Source organism: Drosophila ananassae, chromosome XR (assembly GCF_017639315.1).
Source record: "Drosophila ananassae strain 14024-0371.13 chromosome XR, ASM1763931v2, whole genome shotgun sequence".
In the NCBI taxonomy this organism is placed as follows: domain Eukaryota; kingdom Metazoa; phylum Arthropoda; class Insecta; order Diptera; family Drosophilidae; genus Drosophila; species Drosophila ananassae.
The window spans coordinates 18893577-18919339 of record NC_057932.1 but is presented as its reverse complement, the minus strand read 5'-3'; the positions used below and the strand labels follow the sequence as shown (position 1 = coordinate 18919339).

Genomic DNA, 25763 nt, shown 5'->3' with positions numbered 1-25763 from the left:
AACACATTTATAAATGATTTGTTTATAATATTGAACTTTATTTCATTTTTTTTGTATATAAAATTAATAAATAAACTTATTTCTATATGTATAGAATATTTTTAAAAACAAAATTTATTTATTTTAGTTTTTATTTTCATATTTTCCTTGCAACAATTGCTAAGCACTTGACTCCTTTGGGTTTTTTCGAATATTTATCCTTAAGTATATTCAAAATTAAGCAGTCTTCTATTAAAATTAACAAAAACAATTTGTTAAGCTTTTTATTGCGATAACTCCACCATAATTTGCATAACATTGCCGGCACTAAAAAAGGACTCACACCTCTAGACCCGTTAGCAGGACTGTAAACGGCTCACATGGCCAAAATTTACAATAAAAGGGCAAACTTGGCTAACACCGTCCCTCACAATTTTTTCGGCTTCAAACTAATAAGGTCATTTTGTTCCTGGACAGTAAGGTCAAGATTACAAAAACAAAACACCCGAAAAAGTTAAAATTTGAAACAGTTTAAACGTAATAACATCCATCCCCATCGCAAGTCAGTTCGGTTTTACACTCATTGGCAAGATAAATAACAATTTAAATGCAAAATTCAAGAAGTTTGTAAGTAATTGAACCATTTATCATGTCCCCTAACCAGCTTAAATGTGTCAAGTCATTAGAAATGGCTCGTTGCCACCAAAAATTCAAAAAATGGAGTCCATTCTTAGATTATTACATTTCTGCAAGCTTTGTAAACAAAAGGCAGGTCAATGATTTTTAATTTTTTTAAGCGGTTTCTCATTTTTATTCGAAATCCTTAGTTATCCTACAATACAGAAAACATGAAATCTTTTATACTTTTAAGAAAAATTAAGGAAACAAACGTAAAGAAATTTGTTTGTTTTCTTTTATTGAAATTCAGTTAGAGGGACCGTTGTTTAAACGACAATTTTGTTGGTGGTATTTTGTCTCGATGTAGAATTGTTGCATTTTTTCTGTAGGTAATTGCCAAGTCATTGCGATTCATTTGATTAATTGATCTTAGTTACAATTCCAATCATTATTGAAACTGGGTAGCCCTTAATTTTGTTAATAACCCAAATTGTTGACCCATTTGAAGCCTCTTAGTGTTACCAGACTGATCGGATTTGGTGGCGATAGGCCGGGAAAAACTATCGAAAACTGTTATTCGCTGTGTCTATGGAGGCTGTTAATTATCGATAGCTGGAAATGCCCTGGTTTTCAGTCAGTAAAGTCTATGGTTTGGTTGGAAATTGCTCGAAAAAGTGTGACCGTTGATGTTAAACTATCGCATCGCAGTGCGATAGTAGATATCGATATATCGACATGAATGTTTTCGTCATCCCTAGAATCGAATACGAATACGAGTAGGTTGGTATGGTTAAGGTTGGTTTTTGTTGCGCTCGCGTGAAGACGTATTACCGTGTGTGCTCCGACTTGTGCTCTCAGAATTTATTTTTGGTCATTCTTATTTTTTTTTTTTTGCCCCTGGTACGCATAAATATACGAAAATTGACGAATTATAATAAAGAAAAAAAAAAAAATAAGAAACTACACGGAGCAAGCAAGATATTTTCAGCAAGCAAATCAATGAAATGAAAAACGCACACCATGATATTGCAGATTAAATTTACAACCAAAAAAAAAAAAAATGAAACGAAATAGAATTTTAGAAGAATTATGACTTTTTGGGAAAACATTATCTATCGAGCACACAGCATTTAACTAACTAATAGTATTTGAAAACCAAGAATTCTGGTGGCAGGGGCGCTCCGCTGGCGAAATTCGCGAAAGACGAGACAATAGCAACAACGACGACAACTACAACAACAACAACTGACTGCGGCGACGACGACGACGACGTTGAAGGAAAGATTTTTACTCGCGTCGCGGAATACTTCAACTGTTTTGAACTTTTATTGCGTGTTGCTGCTCGCGCGGTCCGAGCGACAAAACTCGCGCGGCGCCACAAAAGCGGAAAACGTGTGTGGAGTGCAAAGAGAGAGAGACAGAGAGCGCCCAGTCAGCAGACGCCAGACGATCGGAGAGAGCATGCGCTGCATTGTGTGCTTTTTTTTTGGGATTTTTGTTGCGCCGCGCGTTTTGCTCGCGTTTATCGCCGCCGCCGTGGCCCCACACACTGAGAAAACGCGCGGAGCTCCCAATGCCATTGCCATAGTGCTGATTTCGCCGCGTTTTGTTTTTTTTTTTTTAAATTTCGTTACTCAATTCGCTTTGTTGAGTTCCCATTTCATTTCATTTGCTTGCTGAACTCAAATCGTTGCTTTCCCCCTCCCCCTTCTTTAGAAGAATCAAAAACCCCAACAACAACAAAAACAAAATTTGTCAAAGGATCAAACGACAAACTAATATAAAAATAAAAAAACCAAATCAACTATATAGTTGTCTTTGAACATTAAAAGTGAAAATTCGAAAACAAAAAAAAACTCGAAAATCAATTCCAAGAGAGAAGGAGAGAGAGAGAGCGGCGAAAATCCTAATCAGCGAATTCGGCAGCGGAGCGCAAGTGCAAGCGAGACGGCAGCAGAGCTCCGCTGCAAGGCAAGCCGACCGTTAGTGTGAAAGGGATAGGGCCGTTTAACAGCGAACATCAGCTGGGGAGCGTGAAAAAGTCGCCGCTATCACTGTCGCCTGGCCACAAGCTACAAAAGAGAGCTGCAAAGAGAGAGAGAGAGAGAGAGAGAACAAGATAGAGAGCGTGAGCCACAAAAGAGCAACGGGAGATACAAAACTAGCACCACATTACGACGCGACCTACTGAAAAAAAGGTGATTTTTTTCGTTTCATTCTTTACATTTCTTACTTTATTTTTCATTTTTCTTTTTTTTACCCCAAACTTGAATTTTTCGTTTTAGTTGTCTCTCTATCTCTATACAAATTGTAAGCCTAGTTAAGTTTAGTATTAACAGTTCGCCAGAACAAAGAAACAAATCTTCAGTTGAAAGGAAATTCAAATGTAACTTTTGGCCCTCTCCCTCTCCCGCTCTCACCCAACCTCACTTCCTCTAGCTCTCTCGCTCTCGCTCTCATTTCATAACCCGTTTTTTTTTTTTTTTTCCATCGATTTCCTGCCATTGCATCTTTATTTTATCGTTTACCGTTAGAACACATTCATTTCGCATCATCTGGAGAGCAAAATTATGAAAATTATTCATCAAAAATTGAAATAAAACACATTTTTCTCTCCCCCCCCCCATTCCTTTTGTTTCTCCAAAAAACACGAGTCTCGATTTTTGCAGCTTTGTGGCTCGCTTTCATTCAAACCACAAAGCGCAAATAGAGAGCAGAGGCCAAGAGAGAGAGAGAGAGAGCGACAGAGAGCGCGCTAGCTTATATACTACTTTTCAGCAGTGATTAAAAAAAAAAAAAAAACAATTTATCCACAGAAAAAAAAATAAGAAACCAATAAACATTAACTAAAAGAGAGTTGCTTTAAAAAAAAAAAACCAACCAAATGTCTGCATTTTTCAATACTTTCGAGTGTTTTTTAGTGGGCGGGATGACGTCACGAACAGAGTGTCGGGAGGAGGAGGGCTGCTGCTGCTGCTGCTTCTTCTTTTCACTACTACTATTACTTCTACTGCTATTTTCGGTGCGTGCGTGTGTATGCCATGCGTGTGTGTATGTGTGAGCGAGAGCGAGCGTCACATTCCTCGCATTATTTCGCATTCCACAATGGGGGAAAATGGCCAAAAACCCAGCCGCAGACAGACTGTGGGTCGGCCACCCACCGCCCCTCCCTCCCCCACGGCCCCATTTGGCCGCCGCCACGCCCCCTCAGTAGTCGGCCGCCCTCTGGCGCGCGCTTTTCGGAGTCGCCGCTGGCGGCCGACTGAATAGCATGTCACACATTCGAAATTTCAACGAACTTGGCGGCTGTCGTTGACGACGCCTCCGCTGCTGCGTCCGCTGCCGTTCTGAATTCGCCGCAACGCCGCTTTTGTAGCTGCGCTCTCTCTCTTGTCGCTTTGTAGCTTGTGGCTCTCAATCTAACAGATACCTCTGTCTCTCCCACACACACACTCGTATCTCTCTCTTTCTGGTAAAGGAATATTTTCACTGAATTTTTCTTGGAAATGTGGGGAAAGAAAAAAAAAGAAGTTTCTAGCTTTTTGTAGTTGGCTCTCGGTTCATACGAAAAAGAGGGCCGCAACGGTAAAGGATGCCAAGGCACAAAAATTATAGGAATATCATTTTATTTTATTTTTATTTTAGAGCTAAATAGAGCAATTTTAGGTTTATTTATTTTAGTGTAAATATTGGACATAATTTTTAGGTTTGAATTTTTGATTTTTTTTCCCCCAAATTTACGTAATTCATAGGTTTTATTGTTAAGGAAAATGTATCTCATAGTTTGTTGATTGTATCTGATGATTTAATATTAATTTCAATGATTAATCCGCCAAAGATACTTCCAACAAATTTCCCAGCTTTTTTCAATGACTCAGTTGCAAGCAGATTTATGAAAATAATCTTATCTTTTTATTGTTTACAAGCTTTTCACATTTTGTTTTTTCCCATTAAGGGGTCAAGTAATATAATTCATTTTTTTGTTGTTTCTCAATTTCCGTTCGCTCTCTCGCTGGTTCTGGGCCCTGCCTTTCCCACAGACTATTATGGGTGTGTATGTAAATGTCTCTAATGCCTGTGTCAGTTTTCCTAGTGATGTAATAGATTTTTGTATTTTTTTTTTTTTATTGTAGGTGCGGCTTCTTTTTCCGCCTTCTTTTTGCGTTTGCTTTCTGGCATATTCCACTTATTATTTTTTTTTTATTTTTTTTTTCGGCTTGTAGCTTCCCTGCAGTACCAAAAAATCACTAAGGAAAATATTCCTCAACGATAGAGAGGGACACACTGAGAAAAGAGTGAGATGCAACGTCTTTAAAAACAATAGAAAATGCAAAGACAGTCGATGAGAGAAAAAAATTCTCTCAGCAAAGTAAGTGAGCGGAGAGGGAGAGTATGATTACATATTCTTGGGTTTCTAAATATTTTTCGCGTGAAACTTTAACCCAATGGTTCAATGGTTAAGATGTCTGCCTGTTAATCCTAGATCGTTGGTTCGATTCCCACCGGAAGACTATGAATATTATGAGTTTTCTTTATGTTTACTTTTATTTATTTTTTAATATCGCAACCTCAATATAAAATTTTACATTTATTCTTTTTTTTTAAATGGGGATTTAAAAAATAATTGAGATTGATTGATATATACACCTTTGTAGAGTCATATTATTGTCAATCGCAGTCTACGCGCGATTCCTTGATAGCTTAGAGGCTTGCATGTTGGTCTATTAAACAAAAGCACGGAGGTTCGAATCCCAGTCCAGGCGAAAGTAAGTAAAAATAATACAATGTAGTTTATGATATTTGTAAAATGTTTCTTAACATTTAAACTCGTTTACGATTTGCGAAAACAAATTAATACATAAAAACATTGGTGTGGTGGGTTTCTAAAAATAGACAATGATTTTTTTTCAAAATGTCTTTCCAGGGATTTTTTTGCAAAAAATGACCAAGGAGTTCTTTGATGAGTTCTTTGCAAAGAATACCAAATACCTTCCCTAGGATTTCTTTGCAGGTATTCCTGGGGAAATTCCCTAACCAGTTAGGGAGAAAATTCCCCAGGTCACCGATGCATAGGACATCCCATACAAAAATTCCTTAACGAATTTCATATACCAGCACTGGGGAATTCCTAATGCATGGTGAGCAGGTAATGGAGAGTTCCACAAGGAACTCCTCAACACTGGAACTGCAGGGTTGCCAACGAGGTCAGACTCTTACACACACGTGCAACCCCAAATAAATCGCAGTTTGCAGTTCTCTCTTCTGGCCATCTCGGTCTCTCTCTCATCTCTTGTCCTCCCTTTTTTTTCGCCCTACCTGTCAACGGTGATCTTACGGTTGTTGTTGTTCTTCTTGCAGATGCATCTGTTACAGAAACTCATTCGGTTCGGTGCTTCTTCTTGATTGAAACGTTACTTCCGGCCTGATCTCGACTCTCTCTTATGCTCTCTCTATCATCGCTCTCTCTCGATGGGGAGATGCCCGCATTTTGTTTTTATCGCTAATTCCTACTTGGTATGCGGGATTACTAAGCCTTGTTTTGACTTCACGCCCTCTTTATGAAATTATCTCAAGAATGTGTGAAGAAATATTGGACATTGGATTTAAAAAAAAAAAAAAAAAAAAAAAAAAACAAACATTTCATAATTGACATTTTTGAAATTCCTTTTTAGAATCAGAAATGATTGAAAAGACCCACTGTATGTCCCCCTCGAGGCCTGATTTTTTTTTTTTTCCAAATGTAGAACAGAAATGGCTTCCCCCCCTTTTCCTCTGGTTGCCCTGCCCCTTTGATTGAAATACGCAAATGATTGATGCAACATTTGTGTGTGCTTCCTTTGTCTTTAAATTAAGCCCATTAAAAATAATTAAGATATTGACCTAGTTCGCTGCCAGTCGTCGAAAAAAAAAAAAAATTATTTCAAGTGCCTGACATTTATTACAAAAAAAAAAAAAAAAAAAACAAATTACAAATCCATGACGTCATGGAAATGAGTTTAGTTGTTTGCATTTTGTCGCTCCAGCTACTAAACGGTCATAAACAGTTAATAATTGGCACTGATTGCAGTTATTTAAATGTAAATATTATTCTTTTTTTTTATTTTTAACTAGAGCATGTAAAGTGTGAGAGAGGGAGGAAGTGAGAAACCAAAACAGTAAACAGATAATGGGAAAGAGAGACTCTACAGTTATTCAAGAGGCATCGGCAGCGTCATGTTCCAACATGAATAATTTTATTTAAATATGTAGGCTTTACAAGCTAATCCCAAAAGATTATAAATATTTGTATTTACGAGCACTACTACTTTGTGTAGATAGCCCAGAGAGCTGAAAGTGTTGTGGGAGTGTTTGAAGCTTAAATGATAAGGGCGATAAGCCATGAACAAATTCCTTCCACTTCTATAATTGATTCAGAAATACTGTTTGTTTTTAACTGGAAAACATTTCAAATTGCTCAGTATCTTGCGCTCTCTCTCCACTTCTCTCACTCTCTTGCGCTCGTGAGAGCGTCTCGTTTTGGGTTTTCTTTGTCACATTTCTTTCGTTACTCATCCCAGCCATAGTAGGTTTTTTTCTTCTTCTTCTTGTTGGCAATTAAAATCAGCAACGCGAAGAAGTCCAAAATAAAGAAAGAGAAAAAGAAATAAACTAAGATATAAAATACGCAACGGTAAATCCAAGCTTGTTGAAAAGAGTGAGCGAGATGGCAAAAGAAAACAAACGCTGAGCCGGCAAAAAAAAAAAGTAATACTTTGTAAGAAAAGTAATGATGGAATTTGATATCAAAAGAAAAAAAATGATAATTTCAAAAAGGTCTACAGAACTAGATTGAAATTAGGTTGAATATTTAAAGCCCAGCAGTTGCTAAATAAGCTCTACTGTAGTTGTTTTCTTCTCTCACATCTCTCTCTCCTCCTCTTTCTTTCGCACACATTCCAAAACACAAACAATACAAAATCATTGAATTCAACTTTTACTTTCCTCCATCGCATAACAGTAAATCTTTTGCACCTTCCTTTTGGGCGCTTTCTTTACGGCGTCTTCATATTTTTGTTGCTCTCTTTTTCTCTGTGGGGAGGGGATCGAAGAAGAACAAGAACCGGGGGGCAAGAGAAGAGTGTGACCTTCTTTTCATTGGAAAAGTGCGTAGTGCTCCTTTGTATTCAAAATTTGCACTTTTTATTTTTTTCTGACGTCAAAAAATGGCATAAAAGAAATAAATTAGCAAACTCACGCGCTCATTTCCTATATATAAGATATGTAAATATATTTAATGGTCTGTTTTGGGTTGATTAAGGCGCAGAAAAAGGCTTAAATGTGAGGATTAAGGTTCAATTTTATTAAAAAAAAAAAAAAATGAAAATCCCTGGCTAGTCATGGAATTTTTATTTTTGAAACTATGTACTTTGTAATCTAGTTTCTTTTTATTGTTCGCTTTTGTGGTTAGAATGAATTAGCAGCTTAGGCCAAAACGCAATCAATTAGCACCTGGTTTATACCAATTCAATGAAACTACAAACATATAGGCACACACATACATACATACATACATATATTTACGTGCTTATAAAAATAAATACATGGTAGCCATGAGTACTGGCGAGAGAGAGAGAGAGAGAGAGAGAGAGCCAGTCAGTCAGCCCCCCAAGCCCCCAAGGTCAACGATAAAAGCTAATTTCCGTCTGACTTTGTCCTGTCTCGGCCAGACAGCCGGTAATCCCCTAATCCCCGCACCCCGCACTACATGTCCTTTCATGTCCCGTCATGCTTCTGACAGTCCCCAAAACTTGGAGTGAACTTTGTCAGGGTATTGATTTCATTATCCCGAATCTGAAAAAAAAAAAAAAAATAAAATGTCTGGAATTGGTTTATTTATTTCTCCCATCCCATAACGGTTAATCATAACAAATCGACAGCTGTCCCTGTCTGTCTGCCATAGTTTATGCCTCTTATTGTGGAGGACATGTCAACGACTTGTTTTCTTTTTTTTTTTTTTGTTCCTTTCTTCGTCTAAGTTGGCGTCTTCTTCGGAGAAAAGTAAAGAAGAGGAGTGGAAAGGAGAGGAGAAGGCATACCAGTTCATTGACTTAAGGGGCGAGAGACATCAAGAATATTTTTGGGGTTGCCCCGTTTTTTTTTTCTTTTATCATTACTCTTTATTTTTTTTTTATATTTCTTCGCTTTTGTGGGGACTTCTCTAGTCTCTGCAATTATTTCTGTTATGTGGAGCATGTCTGGGGATCCTTTACAACACTGGCACGTACAGTGGATTAGGAATTTGTGGGAATTTTTCAATAAACGCTGCGTCCTAAACATTTTTCTTTATCATTTTCCATTTCAAAACGTACCGAGAATTTATGTATTCATTTTGAATATGTAATTGTGGTGTTTGTTGTTCGTTGATATGTAGTTTCCGTATATATATATTTATGTATATATGTACATATGTCTGGCGGGTTATAATATCGGTTTGATGGGATTTTTGTAGAGCTCGTTGATTTCTCGTGCACACAGCATTTCCGCTCTTAGAGACTCGTTACTTGTCCCAGGCAATTGTTGTCAACCCATATTGTGGTCCCCCTTGGTGTCCAGATAGGAACAGTGATGGTCAAGGTACTAGGAGTTCTTTAACTTTTTTTTTTTTGAAATTAATATTTGTTTTTAAATATTTTCTATCATTTTAAGAAACACTGTACTAGTTAGTCTTAAATTATATATTTTTTTTTTTTTTTTTTTTTTTTTTAAATACCTATTTAAATGACTTTTATTGTACTACACACATGCAAATGTTAATTTGTATCTTCCATTGCCTTAAGCACACCTGGGGAGATTTTTCTTCTTCTCCTTCTGCTTTCCTGCCCTCCTCTCTGCCTTCGCGTACTTCACTTATTTTCCTCCCTCTCTTCTCTACCTTGATCCCCCTTATCTTTGCATTTTGCTTTGGCCAGCTGTTTTATTTTGCCGTTGTTTTTGTTTTCCTTCTCCTTCATCTTGTTACCGCCACGCCCACTAACTGTTGTTGGCCTTCTTTGTTACCATTACAGACAGGCTCCTCTCTCGAGATTTTTCAAAAAGCAAATAGAAAACAAAGAAAGAGAATGAGAAATCAACCGTTAGTAATAACCATTTCAATACTAATTAAGGACTTTTAAGAGGTGAGTAGTGCGATCGATCGATAAATATCGATAACGATTAGTAGTCAGGGTCAAGTGCAATGTTAATCGCCAATGTTAACTGGCAAGTTAATGGCTAAAATGTTAGCCAGCTCAGCCACTCAGCCAACACGTGCAAAAAGGCCCAAACTTTTTCTCTGAGTAATGCAAAAAAATAAAATAAAAAAAATTGGCAACGATGACGCAGCCCCCAAGCCGGCTCCTCTCTCTCTCTGTCGGTCTGTGTCTCCAACTTCTCTCCCTCTCTCAGGGACTTCTCTAATTCTCTGTCTCGCCGGCGGCGTCTAACAAGTCCTAACAAATTGAGCTTCAAACTTGTTTTTCTTGGGACTTTTTTTTTTTTTTTTGTATCTTTATATCTTTGTATCTTGACATGCACTTCGTTTCGTGGCTTATTTGGTTACCATGTGCACCCAAAAGTGCTAAGTGGAATACAAGATGCTGTAATTGGGGAGCGTGACTGTTAAATTAACAGAGACTGTTACAGAATCGTTTTTATAATTTCAACCTCTAAGATACATTTTTTTAAGTTTCGGAAACAAAAAAACAAAAGATTTTTATTACAAAATGAAGTATGTTTAAAGAGGAAAGAGAAAATTAGATAATATAATTATAGAAAAATATTTAAATATATGTAGATATAAATTATGTAGATAAATATTGAAGAATATAAAAAATTACTGCTATTTTTATGGTCCAATGGATCAACTGAACTCCAAAAATCTTAACTATATCCTTAGGTAATACATTTTCCAGAAAACACTGGAAGGGTTTTTGGAAATTTCCAGATTTCCGAGCCCTATTAAGTAGAAATCACGTAAAAATTGGTATAAAATTCAAGCAAAATTCCTGTGTTATTAGACATTCATTGAAACAACATTGTTTGAAACAATATATATATACCCCCCCCCTTAAGTGCAATGACTAACTTCTGGGGGGCTTGGCTTAACCATCATTGTTTAAATAATTAAATGAATCATCAAATGCACAATGAAAGTTCATGACAAAATCATGGTAATGGTTAGATCATATATTTTGATAACTTTCGTCACAATAATTCCCTGTAATATTTCTGCATTTGACTGACACATTCCACAACTGGGTCCTGGTTTTGTTTTACTTCCGAGTAGTATCCCCCCTTTTTTTTTTTTTTGCGCTTTTTTCTCTGCCCCTGACACATGTTTCTCTGGCCAGACAGAGCCACCCACCCACTGGCACCACCTCCCCTCCATTACATCAAGTTGTCATAAAAATGCTGTATTAAATCAATAAATATGGTCTGTAACGATATCTTGCCAAAGTGCGCGATTGCTGGCTGCCTTTTTTTGGTTATTCCAGGGTCATTTTATGTCGATTGGTTTATCGTAATTTTGTGTTTTTTTTTTTTTATTTATTTCGGCAGCTTAGTCACTGTAACATCGAATTTGGGTCACTGCTGCAATAGCGGATGTGTTAAGCTGTAGGTGGATACCCCTTCCCCTTCTCATTCATTCTGAAAATCTGGAAAATATATAACCCTTTCGATGGGGGACCAGCATATATGCATACATATATGATAGATAAGGGGTTTTCATTAAATGGAGTAGTTTCCATTTGAAAAAAAGAGTTGAGTATTTGAGCAAACTAAGCACACTTGTGGTGCCTGCACTCTCCCCCTTAAAAGTTAACTACTTAACTGGTTTTTTTACGCGTAACTGCCAATTACAAATCCACCAGCACCCTCTTTATAAACTTTTCAACTAGCAGTTGGCTTTTAAACAATTGGATTCTAACCAACAAGTATTAAGCTACAAAGTTTAAGAGGGTCTGAGGACAGGAAGAATTCTGATAGGGGTTCTAGGGGGTTTTAGGGACGAAAGATCTTAAGATCTGTTTTAAAAAAATATCATAGTTTTAAGGACGAAAGATCTTAAGATCTGTTTTAAAAAAATGTCATAGTTTTAAGTATTTTAAAAAGGATTTAGGTCTTAAAGCATTTTATTTCAATATTTTACCATCAATTACAATCAATAGCTTGCAATTCTATAGATTACAAGAGATAAAAATCCGTTTTAGTGACGAATTCTCCTTGAAATATATTTATATTCATTTAAGATTGCATTTTAGGTCCAAAGTTGTTTACTTCAAATGGCAAAAATAATTTTGCCATTAATTTTGCTTGCGCACTGAATTATAAAATAGCTGCCCATGCTTTGTTTTTATTTTTTTTTTCATTTATTTTTATTTTTTTTTTTTACATCACTGTTATTACGCATGACCCCTTCACAATGTGCGCTGCGTTGCAGTGGACTGTAACTGTATCTCATACATGTATCTGTATCTGTAACTGTGTGTCGGTAGAAAAGATGAGCTGTCGCTTGCAGTTGGCGGTGAAATGCGATTTGGCCTGACTGGCCTGCCTGTAGTTGTGATTCACCCCCGCTCTCCCAGAATTGTGGCTTGTTTTTGGCGAAAGAGAGAGAACGAAACAGGTGCTTGCCTGGGCGGGCACACCTCGAGCTCCACTCACTCACTCACTCTCTCGCTCACTTGCGATCTCCCTCTATTGGGGCATGAAAACGAACGTGAGCAATGGCATGAACAAATACCCTACACCCCCAAAAAAATGTTAGTTTTTATAACAAAATAAAAATAGTAAAAAAACAAGATAAAAAAATGCATTCTTTAAAAAGTTAGAAATATATGAGAAAATAAATTTCTCTTATAAAAAGTATTCAATTTATTTTGTGACTAACATTTTTCCCCCCTGAGTGTCAGATGCAGTTAGTGGCGCAAAGACAGCACTTGTTATATCCGCCGGATGGTAATTATGATTATGATACGGCCACTGCAACATATGTATCCACTGTAAATAGGCTGCTCTACACTTTAATGGAGAAATGTGCGCTAATCACTTAACATTTCTTACTCTCTCTTCAAAGAGAGTCAGAGAGAGAGAGAGTGGGGGAGAGAGAGTTGGCGCGTGGGAGCTCCTTTTACCGTTTTTATTTTGTTTTCTCAATATTTGGATTATTTTTTTTTTGGGCATTCCATGCCATGTGCTACATAAATTATGCACTTTATATGTACTCTACATGCGTATTTCACTTTTATTTATTTTTATTCATTATTCATACTTTTTTTCTCATCAAATATGGAACGGAAATAAAAATTGATTTGAGTGCGTGTGTGCTTGAATAATACATTGGAGCTTATGATTTCTCTTGTCAGACGCGTAGAATTACAATTTCCCAAAAAAATGCAACCAATTTAATTAGTTTCAATTTTAATTTATTTAATTTAGAAGCTAAATAATCAATTAATTTATTCATTATTCTTACTTCTACGCGGCTATATGACAATTTGTATCTTGAAAATATTTATTGCCATGCGGTTTAGGATACAAGATACAATAAAAAATGTCCCAAAAATGGCTGATTATTGGCGAATTGACAATTTGCGAACTTCTGTCCCGCTCTCATAGCCTTGAACCTCAAATTGGCAGTACATTTTTGTTCGTGTTTTGTTTGCATTATTATTATTATAATGCCTTTTGTTTTTTATCTTAACCTCACCTCACCCCTTTCAGTTCCATAATTATTTGTTTTCATATTTTTATATTGCGTGTCTACTTTTTCACACATTGCATTGAAGCATTGTTCTCATTCTCATTCTCGTTTTCATTTTCATTTTTTTGTTGGCTTTTTAGGTTAATGAACTGCAATTTTTATTCTGTTTATTTTTTTTGCAAATATCTAGGGTTCGTTTTGAAAATAAATTTCAATTTTTGACTTTTTTCTTGCTAATTGTGAGGCGAATTCTATTTTTGAATTTTAATTAAATTTATTTGCTATTTGTATTTTTCTTTTTTTGTTAAATTTTTGGCATATCTTTCTATTTAGTTTTCTTGAAATTGAAATTCTAGCAATGATTGGCATTTGCATTTATTGTGCATTTATTTTATTTATTTTTATTGCTTCCTATTTTTGACCCATTGTATCTTTTGTGTTGCCGAGCTGTTAAAAATAGAAGAGAGCCATCGAAGAGAGAGAGAGAGCGAGTGAGAGTGGGGGGACGTCAAAGGGCGACGTCATGTGAGCGAACGCACGCGCGACCATTACGCATATTGTTGTTGTTTCTTGTTGTTGCAATTCCGTGGGCTGACGTTTTAATTAAATTTTTGTTTTCAATTTTCAATTATTCACTGATTACAATTTTCAAAACAAATACGATTAGCTAATCGGCTGAAGCTTTGTACTGTTTTTTATTTTCCCACTGTCCAGATTTCTTCTTCTCTTATTTGTGACAGAAATATTCCCACGCACAAATCCCGTAATATTTTTCACTTTCATTACAAATTGCATATGCAAGACTGGGAGACTAGATCTCTCTCTCTCTCTCTCCTAATCATTCCATTATTCTCAATTACACTACAAAACATGCACATTTTTGCACTTTATTGCTCCAAAAATAGCCCCCCTTTTCGCTGTTGCCTGGCAGAGTGAGTGAGATGGATAGTTTCCATTACAGCTGTTTCCGTTATTTTCGTCACTGATGCTGCTGCTGCATCGCTGCCGACGTTGACGTTGGCGTTGTGCTCAATTGAGAGCAGAGCAGAGCAGAGACATCGGCAGCGTGTGCCAGTTTTGTAAATTCGTCCTTGACCCAGAAGTGATTTACGGTACTTTTTGCATGACAACCCCCCCTCCCAGTCTAGTCGATGCTCCTTCTTGCAATTATTTTCTCTGCTCTTCATATTCTCTGAATGAAGGCTGAATCCTAGAAGGCTGTAAATAAACCGTTAGGTTGGGGCGCCTACTCTCTTGATATTGGCAGGCGACAAGTTTTCATAGAACGTTTTTCGAAGGAAAGTAGTAGGCTTCGAAAAAAAATTCTTTGTAACGAAAGAAATGTAAAGAAGGATAGTGTCAGTAGTGTATTTGTTGTTGAAGAAATTGTTCTAAAAAAAATATTCTGAAATTTTCTGAATTGAATTTTGAAAAGTGAAATCGAAAAAGCAATCAACCAAAGAGTGTAATTTCTCATTTTTCTAATCATCTCTCTCTCTTTTGTTTCCTTTACCGTTACAGACTGCTACAAAGGAACAACCAACTACAAGCTAATAAAACCAGGAGAAAGAACGGAAGACTAGAAAATAATCATAACGCGTAATATAGATTATCATTAAAAATTTAAAAACAAAAACCAACACACACACACACAACACACACACATAGACACCTTAAATACTAAATACTAATGCTAATTTAAAGAAAAAAAAAAGTATTTTTGGTGTAAAAAAAAAAAACAAAAAAAAGAACGCTAAGCGAAAAGAACATAATTGTAAAAAAAAAAAGATTAAAAAAAAACCTAACGAAAAATTCACTTTTAGCCTTATATACAACAAATAACGATCCCTAGTATTAAGTATTAGTCCTTAAATAAGAAGCAGAAGAAGATAGAGAGGGAGAGAGAGATAAAGAGAGAGAGAGAGAGAGAGCAGATCAAGAAAGCAAGAATTATTGAATTATTGAGATAGAGGGCCATGGCCGATCTGTAAGTTGGATCCATACTAAAGACCATTATATTTATTTATATATTAGATATAAGGAAACACCGACAAAAGAACACTCTCTCGTAGTATCACACGCTTTACAAGAAAACACAAAATCGTATTTAAGGATACAGTACAGTACAGTCCAACACCAACACACACAGCCACCCTCTAATCACCAACCCCCCTCCCCCCAAATAAACCAAAAAACAAAAACACCCAAATTCGACTAATCTGCTCAAACCTGCAGCAGAAAACGCGGGAAAAATCAACGAACCACCAAGCAGCAGCGTCGTATCTTGGAAGAGGTCACCCACAATAGCGCCAATTCCCACGCCACTGACGCCACCGACGCCACCGACGCCTCTGACACCTCTGACTCTCCAGAAGTCAAGGATCAAGTCCAGCATCGATCATCCATCGGTTTCGGGGAGCTACTCCACGAGATCAGAGATCACCACAACTCGATAGTTGGCCAGGAGCACCAGGAGCAGGAGGAGCACACTGAGGCTCGCCAAGGACAACGTAATGTGGAGGACGAGACAGCAACAGAAGAGCAGAAACAAAAAGCTGTCGGTGCACTTAGTCTGATAACAAATAGCTTTGATGTCCAGGACTTTGGCAGCTTGGTAGCTCATCCCGTTGATAGCACTGTCAGCGGCATCACCAGCACCAGCACCAGCACAGGCGATCCGGATAATCCATACAACCAGGATCCGATCTTGTATAGAGTTGTCCGCACGGAGCTCTTTCGTCAGGCCATCGAAGACGAGGAGCAGCTAGATCAACTGGAAGACGGAGACGACGACGAGGAGGAGGACAAGGAGTCAGTTAAAGAGCCAGAAGAGCAGCCTTGTGGGAGTCGCACTTTGGAAGCCGACTTGCAACCTTCCACTTCGAGGCAGGGCAGGGAGAACGTGCCACCAAAACGAGCCAGAGGACGCAAAAGAGTCAAGGCATTAGTGCACTACAGTCCACTCTCAGAGGGTCAGTACTAGAAATAATAAATTAATTAATTTAATCCCCTTAACTAACATAATTATACTCTTTTTTCAGACAACGAGAAGCCTCCCAAAAAGCGAGCCCGTCGGGAGAAGAAAAAACCAACTAAGAAGCGCAAAACTTCACACTCGACTAGGCGCAGGACCTTCGCGAGCAACAATTACTCCACGGAGGACGACGAGGACCAGGGTAACGACGAGTACTCCTCTTCAAGCCCACCCTCCCGGAAGGACAAGCGCGAGGATCCCGACAACGACCAAGGAGGTAAGGTTCAAATAATTATTAAAAAAAATATATAATCTTAGCCATCCACTTTCAGGTCGAAAGATATCAGGAAGGGATTACGACGAAGGTCCTAGTACATCCGGTGCCAGAAAGGGGCGATCGCGAGGTAGATCCTCTTCCCACAAAAACAAGAAGAACCGAAAGAGATCCGCCGGACCACTCGACGAGGAGGAGTATCCCTTCTACTACTATTCCAAGAGCTTTCAAAATTTTATGCTATCGCGCCAGTCGCCGAATCATCCCGCCAAGGAATCTCCCAAAGACCGCCAACACGTGGAGGAGTCCAACAAGGAGAACAATCGAGCTGCTAGTAATCAGGAATTGATTGAATCTCCCCATGTCCAAGTCAGGGATATAGATTTGGTTCTCAGGGTCATCGATCTAACTGGCAGTAGTCCGGAATCAAATCCGATTGGAGGGGAATCTGTGAGAGAGCGGGAATCGGAGCCAGAGTCAGAGCCAGTTCCAGAGCCAGAGTCAGAGCCAGAGCCAGAGCCAGAGTTCGAGGAGAAGGCGGAAGAAAGGTCATCGCCCAGTTATATGAGCGATTGCGATGATTCGTGCTGCCAATCTGAAGCCAAGTCTGATGTAGAGAGCCATCGCAGATGTAAGTTCGCCGACAGATCTTGATATTCTTCCAATAACACCGATCACATTCGTCCAGGTTCTGAAACCAGGACGACTTCCAACGCATCAGATACTCTTCAAATTGACTTGACATCTCCGGAGAGAAGCTATCAAGATTTGGAAGAATCAGTCATTGAAATAGATCTGTCTTCTGAAGAGTTAGATGAACTAGAAGTTGAGCCCAAAGATTCTGAACCAAAAACACCAGATTCTCCAAAGTGGACGAATCGGAGAAAGAATCCAAGAAACAGAAGAAGATCCGTTTAGTTCCCCGTCGCAAGATTAGGCTCTTCAAGAAGAACAGCCAGAAGAATTCGATCTTTTGCTTCGCTTATGTGGTGAAGAGGCGGAAGAAGACTCCTCAGAAGAAAAGGAGGCGCTATCGGTTTAATAAACCAGGTGCCCCGACTGGCAAACCGCCAGTCTTAAAAGAACTCCCCGAACAGGAGAAGAAGGAGGAGGAGCAGCAGCCACCAAAAACCACAAACACGGAAGCAGCTATAGTTCCGGAGGCAACACCTAATCCGGAACCAAAGCCCCAGGCGGAACAGACAACAGTCGAAAGACTTCGTCGCAAACATCGCCGCAAATCGCCACTGATCCTGCTCAGGGAGACCGGTGTCCCCGTCTATCACATCGGCGTCTACGACGCCTCCGATAAAAAGTGCAAGCCATTGCCGACACAGCCAGTGTACTCCACCAGCTGGATCAACGATATATTCAATAATATCAGCTTCATACATCCGGTATTGGACGAAGTGCGTCTGCTTAACGACGCGGTATCCTTTCGTCGACTAGACACGGACACGTTCCTGGAAGAGGTGACACTCAGGCGACAGCGCGAACACCTCGCCCTGCAGGAGAAGATTCGGACCGATCACGAAAAGGAGACAGCAGCAGCGCTAGCTGCTTTTAATGAACACCAGGAGGCACTGCGTCTGGCAGCCAGTCGTCGGCTAAGCGACGAGGCCAAAGCCGCGCCAGCCGCTGGCACAGAAGTCGCCACTGGCACAGAACCCCCAGGCAGCACTAAAACTAAAGGGGCCAATTCGCGCGGCCAGGAGGAAGGTAAAGGATCCGCTGTGGATTCGACCAAGCGCCAGCAGATCTACACAAACAGCCAGTCAAGTTACAAGACGAACGCTGCCACAATACCGGGATTGTCGGGCTATACGGGCTTCGGTATCTATAATCCGCCATCGCCGCCACCGGCGCCAGTGTACCAGAAGCAGTTGCTGGACCTGACGCCCCAGCAGTTGGAGTTCCAGGAGCGCATCCGCAAGCAGCAGGAACAGCTCCGGGCCCAGCAGCAGCAGCTTGAGAAACAGAGAGCCGATCGCCTGAAGAAACAGCAGGAGGAGGAGCAGGAACAGTTGCGACTCAAGCAGCAGCAGCTCGACCATCAGCGCCAGTTGAGACTGCAACAGCAGCAGTACCAGCTGAAGCTCAAGGAGCAGGAAGAACTCCGCCTACAGCAACTAGATCCGGACTATAAGCCACCGCCACCGAAGCTAACCAAGGCGCAGTTGCATCGCCAGCAGCAGAAGTTGCTACGACAGCAGCAGGAGGAGGAGTCGAAGAGGGAGCACGAGGAGTTCATACAGTCGCAGCAGCAGATAGAGCTGAGACGGGCGCAGGAGGAGATCCAGAGGCAGAAGGAGGAGCTGCAGCGCCAGAAGGAGGAGTTTGAGAAGCATCAGGCGGAGCAGCAGCGCAAGTTCCGGGAGCAACAGAAACTGTTGAAGCAACAACAGCAGCAACTCCTGCTGCAACAGCAGCAGCCGCCCCTGGAGCTGATGCAAAACGACATGGTCAGCATACCGGCAGCCAATATGAACGGTGGCTTGAAAGCGGCCAGTGCCGGTACCACTGTGGTCACAGCCGGCGGCGTAGTACCCTCCTCGGTGCTGGCCAATGCGCCACGCGTCTTCCTCACCAATGCCTCGTCGGCGTTCATGGCCGGCAATCGTGCCGGCACCGTTACAGCCACAGCCACCACGGCCTCCTCATCCGCGGGAGCAGCCGCCGGCGCTGTTCGTTACTTTTCCCAGTTCGGAAAGATCCAGAAGTCACCCAATCTCGATTCTATTCTAATGGCCAATGGCATTGGCACGCCCATCAAGACCAACGGGAGCATCAACCAGGCCCTGTTGTCGGTCAACAAGATGGACTTTCTGGACAGCGACCCGGACATAGATACTGTGATCATCGAGGAGGACGAAAGCGATGACAGCCACAAGTCGTCGCCCTCCAACTCATCCCCGCAACAGGAGTCGGAGCTGGATCAGAAGCCGGACTTGGGCGTTCAGAAGCAGGATGAGCCGCTGGAGCTCACCCAGCAGAGCAATTCCAACTCGGGAACGGCAGCAGCCGCAACCACTGAGACTACCGGCACTGAAGAACCCGAACTGGACATCGTCATCAACAATGTGGTGTGCTCCTTTAGTGTCCGATGCCACCTGAAGCTGCGGGACATCGCCCTGAACGGCTCCAATGTGGAGTATCGGCGGGAGAACGGAATGGTGACCATGAAGCTGCGCCATCCCTACACCACAGCATCGATCTGGTCCTCCGGCAGGATCACCTGTACCGGTGCCACCTCAGAACCCATGGTAGGACTATCTATTCTTATTTTGATGAAAACTTTATTGAAATGTCTCTGGTTTGCAGGCCAAAGTTGCAGCACGTCGGTATGCCAGGTGCCTGGGAAAACTGGGCTTCCCCACGCGCTTCCAGAACTTCCGGATCGTGAACGTGCTGGGCACCTGCAGCATGCCGTGGGCCATCAAGATAGTGAACTTCTCGGAGCGCCATCGTGAGAATGCCAGCTATGAGCCAGAGTTGCATCCGGGCGTCACCTACAAGATGCGCGATCCCAAGGCCACCTTGAAGATCTTCTCCACCGGCAGTATCACCGTGACAGGTAAGCGGTCTCCTTGGAGTCTATAGAAATGGAAGAAAGAGTATAAATTATTGTGTTTCTGCAGCGGCTAGTGTCAATGATGTGGAGGCGGCCATCCAGCATATTTTCCCGCTCGTGTTTGAGTTCCGGAAACAGCGTTCGCCGGAGGAATTGCTACATCTGCGCCAGAAACAACGCAACCTGATTGGCGCCGATCCCGCCGACCTGGAGGAGATGATCATTAACGACAACAAGGTGGCGGCCGACAACAACATCTTTGTGAACACCCAGGCGGCCCACACGAAGCCCGAAATGCAGCCAGTTGCCTCGGCACTGGCCACCTCCTCGATCAACAGTGTCCAGCGTTTGAAGCAATACGAGAGCTATGTCCAAATGGTGCAGCAGACGCAGGACGAGCGTCGTCACATACCCTTCCAGGGTGACAACAACGCCTCATCCGCCACCGCCAAATCGTCGACAGCGACGGCGGGGACAGCCTCCTCCTCCGCCGCCGCCGCCGCATCATCCTCCTCCTCCTCCACCGGGGACAACATTTGTGCCAATGCCCGTCGCCGCGCCACGGAGTGCTGGGCCACCAAGCTCCAGAACAAGCGCACCCGCTACAACAATATCGTTAATCCCGAGTCGGCCACCTCGTCCTCCGGCAATGCCGCCGCCGGCGCCGCCGCCCATACACGCAATCCGCTGAAGGTTGCCGCTCTGGCGAACGCCAAGTCGCGTACCGGCGGCGTTGTCGTCGGCACTAGTGGCAAGATACCCGTCAGCCAGGTCCTAAAGCAGAGCAGCTCCCGGGCGCGGAATGCACAGCTCCACCAGCAGCAGCAGATGCAGATGCAACGGCCCAAGCTGAAGCACGCCCCCACTTACTCGCCCACCGATTTCGAGATCGACGACCTGATCGAGGAGGAGGAGAGCAACGAGTACGGCCTGCCCTACTAATCGAGAGGATAATGAGGAGGAGGTGGATTGGACACCATATCTGTTGCCTATGCCAAAAAATAATTAAGCGAGTAGTCAGTCGGAGGAGAGAGAACCAAAAACCAACAACCAACAAACCACAAAGACCACACACATCCAAGCCCGTTTTTTGGAACCAAAAAAAAGGGGGATTTTTTACGTTGGTTTATCTTCCTTTTTTTTCATTTTTTCATTCAGTTTTCTTGTTCGGATCCATTTTTTTCAATTAAATTTTTTGTATTCGTCGCATTTAAAAAAATAATTGGAAGAAAGGCGGAGAGAACACAATGAGAAAAATGAATGCGAAGGGCGGCACTTATCCAAAGCAACACACAACTTCAACCCAAGCAATATGCAACAATCAGCAAACAAGCGACACAGCAACAAACAAACAACACGAGCCAAATATTTATCATATAAGGTCAGTAATGAACAAACTGGACATGGGGTTAGTCTTTGGGGAAGTTAAATCTAATTAATAATAGTTTTTATTTATTAAATATTGGTATTGGAAGTAGTGTTTCATGTTAAAAATGTAAATACTTTGCTGTTAAATCAAGGGATTTAATGAATTGTTGAGAAATAACTTTCTAGGCTAGGCTTTAGACTAAAATATATTAAATATAATTATTCTTTTTACTATTTCTTCGTAAAACTATAAGAATAGACCCTGATTCGAACCATTTTTTTTTTTTAAGAAAGTATTCTTGTAACGAAAGTTTGTATATTTCTGAAGTAAAGTATATATTTTTTTGTGAAATGTATTTAATATTATTTTTTATTTATTAAATACTGGTATAAAAGTAGTGTTTCATGTTGAAAATGTATAGACTTTGCTTTAAAAACAAGGGATTTAATTTAATTTTCACTTTCTAGGCCCGAGTTCAACTCTTTGGCTCTTTCTGAATTATATTTTAGAGTAAAATATATTAAATATAATTATTCTTTTTACTATTTCTTCGTAAACTTATAAGAAAACTTATTTTTTAGAGTTCCAACCAATTTTCTCTCTTTTTTTTGGAAAGGTAGTTTTTCTAAATCCCATTTCTCATGTTACTTGTAACGAAAGTTTGTATATTTTTATATATAATATATAGTATAATATATGTTATTTATTCCCAAAATTAATCCTTATTTTTTCTCACTTTTTTTTCAGATTTACGTTTAAGAAAGCATTTTCAAGGAACAACAACACATACAACATACAACATGCAACATGCAACAAACAACACATCTAACACGCTTTACGGAATACGTAAGCCAAACTAGAAGGACTCCCACGTATCGACCAAGAGCTGAGAGGAAGAATGCTTTTTACACATCCTTTTCTTAATTTTTTTTTGTTTTTTTTTGATTTTTCCTCCTTGGGTTAAATAGTTAAATTAACGTGAGCCAAAACCACCGCCTAATGAAATACTGTAATTGAAACGAATCATTTTTTATAATTATATAAAAAAAAATATAGTATATATCGTGAGAAGAAAATCCCATTTAAGAGTTAATTGGGATTCTCTTAATAAATATGTTTAATCTAACTACTAATTTACACTTATTTAAATTAAATTTAATTTTTTAAGTGGAGTTTTCAAGGCGGAATTCCCGACACTTTTGTTTGAATTCGAATTCAGACCAAGTTCTTCCCAAACAAAAACCAAAATTCTCAAGAAAACAAAATGTGGAAAATTGGAGAGGAGACCAGAGTATAGTCTAAATATTAAAATTAAATAATTCATACATTAAATATATGTATTTATATTATAACTATTTTTTTTTGTTCGATTATAGTTTATATATTCGATGATAGATGGATAGATGATAGAAGGATAGAGGAAATAGAGCGAAAAAACACAATAAACACCCATTTTACACCAATATCTGGTCACTTGTAAACCAATAACAAGAAACAAACTAATTAATAATTAATTTAAAATACACAAACACATGCAAGCCCTATTATATAATTTATAATAATAGCGAAGAGAAATAAAAACAAAAAATAAAATGCGAAACTAGCAACTAGAGTTAAATGCGAGAGAAAAAGCGAAAAGTTTTGTGACGAAAGACGACAAAAAAACTAAATTCTAAGTGTTTCTAATTCTTAATACCATAAGTTTGTACTATTAAAATATATATATATTATATATAATATATATTAACACTACATGTATTCGTATTTAGACACACACCATTTTTTTTTTTTTAATTTTTTGCTTTAATTTAATGAATAAAAACACACATATTTTTAAAAGATTTATGACCAGAGAAGAGAGAACTTAAGTGTAGAATTACAAACTTGTTCCTGTGTTGTTAACAAAAAAGTAAAAAAAAAAAAAGAGAAGAATTAAGTAGGGGATTATGTTTTTAGTTAAAACTTAATGAAGCATTACGCATACACAGACACACTCACACATACGTATACAACATAAATCTTAAAAACTAAATCTTAAAAATGAAAATCAACTAAGCAATACCAGGGAAGTGAGGAGAGAGAGAGGAGAGTTTGAGGAAAACCAATACTCTGTGTGTGCCCATAACTTGAAACCTTAATTTTTTGGCGTGCCTTCTAAGTACTCCCTTAAAAATAAAAAATAAATAGACAAATGTACAATCATTGAGAAATAGAACTTCCAGTACAGGTCCCCGCATACCCGCCTTCCCCCTCAAAACACACACAAAATTAAAAAATGTTTTCCAATTTAAAAAAAAAAACAAAGTTCCCTCATTTTTACTTTTAAAAATTAAATTTCTTTGTGCTTAAATCATAAAAAACAAAAAAAAACTTCATATCGTTCAACTTATGCATAATCAAAATAGATAAAAAAAAAAAATATCAAACATTTTTTTAAAATTAATTTCAAATATTTAGTTTATTCTTTTCTAATTTGCTTAAAAAAAAAAACAAAAAAAAATCTAGAAAAGTAAAAGAAAAAATGCCTTTAGGGAACAAATAATGCGAGATGGATAGAGATAGGGATAGTTAGTGAGAAAGAGAAAGAGAGAGAGAGCCGATCTGTATTTTTTGTGTATGCGAGTGTGGATAAAAAATAAAAACAAAACAATTAACAAAAAAACAAAAGTGTTGAAAACAATTGCAAAATGAACTTAGAAGTTAAGAACCTAAGCCTTAAGTTAAATAGGAGAACAGAAACAAAACAAATTTAAACGGAATATTAATTTGTAAGCCAAAATGCAGAAAAATGCAAAAATAGCAATTCAAAAAACAAAAACTAAAAACTAATATTAGCAAGAAAAAAGTAAAAAACAATATCATCATTATAATGTAAATAGTTGTTAACAAAAAATTACACAAAAAAAAAAAAAACAAAACCGAAAGCAAGAAACCGACAAAGAACTCTATAAGCATTAAAAAAAAATTAATACAAATCTTAAAAACAAATCTTAAATTGAGATTCTTCTTTACACATCTAACTGCCTTCGAGACAAAAAACAAAAATATGATGAGAAGAAATACCAATTAAAATTTAAAAATTACAATTACACTTAATTAATTAACCAATTATTATATTAAACAAAGAGCTGAAGAGAAAAAATGCTTAGCAGAAACAAAAAATTGCTTCAATTTATTAAATATTCTGATCCGATGACACACACCTTTTTTTTTTTGTTAAAAAAAAAATACATAAATTTAAAATTAACAAACAAAATGAAAAAGAAAATACCAACAAGCAGAAATAGAAAGGCCTAAATAAGTGTATTTGGTTTCACGAACTTTAAAAAAGCAAACAAAAAAAAACGACAAACTAAATATTTAATATAGTATACAGATATATTTTTGATTATTATGTATTTAAAAAAAAAAATGAGAACAATGAAAAATGATATAAAAAAAAAAAAAACAAAGAAAAAAACTATGAAAAACAAATTGAGAAATCAAATAGCATAATTCTGTTTTTGTTTTGCCGTAAAGACTGCATTATACCAACAATTAATTATATACAAAAATCATAATAAAATAACTGATAGAATGGATCTGAGAAGAATGAGAATAAAACACAAAAAAAAAAACAAAACATTAAATCTGAAACAAGAAACATTTATTTATTAAATTAAGCAACTTAAGAAGCCGATAATGGGTCGTAGAGCCAAGTTGGCCTAAAAACGAAAAGCAAAATGAAATTACCTTACCAATATGTGCTACTATCCCCTCCCAGCCTCAATCACTCGATTGATCCATCAATCAATCAATCAATCCATCCTTCCCCTCCATTCTATATATCCATCCGCCTCAGAAAAAAAAAAAAAAATACAAAGAGCCAGAAAATAAAATAAAATAAAATAAAATATATATAGTTAGGGGGCGGGGCTGTAAGGGAAATGATACAAAATAAGTCTAGGAAGTGAATCGGAATAATTAGAAACTATATACATAGTATGATAAATCAATTACCAACTAAATGGCTAACTTATACACGATAAGATTTGCTAGCTATAAGGATATATACATAATAGTTATAATGAGAGGTCTGGTTTTGAGAATTTGCAATTGTTTGCCGCATCTTCACGTACTATTCTATATAAATATTATATATCAAGCAATTACTTATGGATCGGATCAGGGTCAAACATCCAAAATTGCCTACTTTCGGGCTGAAAAATAAAAGATTTCAAATCTCATTACAGTTTTGGGGGCGAAAATCGAAACCCT

The 25763-nt window shown here is 38.6% G+C and overlaps 2 protein-coding genes across 12 annotated transcripts; both read left to right on the top strand.

Annotated features, from left to right (window-relative positions):
• Positions 1–23: 23 nt before the first annotated feature.
• On the top strand, positions 24–17484 carry LOC6504399 (dentin sialophosphoprotein). 11 transcript variants are annotated; one of them, XM_032452327.2, is made up of 8 exons: positions 627–1497; positions 2314–2795; positions 9642–9752; positions 14840–15305; positions 15554–16290; positions 16360–16569; positions 16625–17197; positions 17255–17484. In XM_032452327.2, exons 4-8 carry the CDS (start codon positions 15295–15297, stop codon positions 17482–17484), a joined length of 1761 nt encoding a protein of 586 aa, XP_032308218.1. In that variant the 5' UTR covers positions 627–1497; positions 2314–2795; positions 9642–9752; positions 14840–15294. The 11 variants fall into 11 exon arrangements, 10 of the variants coding, with proteins under 10 accessions (XP_032308214.1, XP_032308212.1, XP_032308213.1 ...); XM_044717262.1 differs by lacking the exon at positions 9642–9752 and adding an exon at positions 5253–5363; XM_032452324.2 differs by lacking the exon at positions 9642–9752 and adding an exon at positions 4821–4966.
• Positions 17485–17627: 143 nt separating this feature from the next.
• On the top strand, positions 17628–25346 carry LOC26513919. Its single transcript, XM_014904004.3, has 4 exons — positions 17628–19829; positions 19888–20140; positions 20205–21518; positions 22254–25346. Exons 1-3 carry the CDS (start codon positions 19014–19016, stop codon positions 21077–21079), a joined length of 1944 nt encoding a protein of 647 aa, XP_014759490.1. The 5' UTR covers positions 17628–19013; the 3' UTR covers positions 21080–21518; positions 22254–25346.
• The last annotated feature ends 417 nt before the right edge of the window (positions 25347–25763 follow it).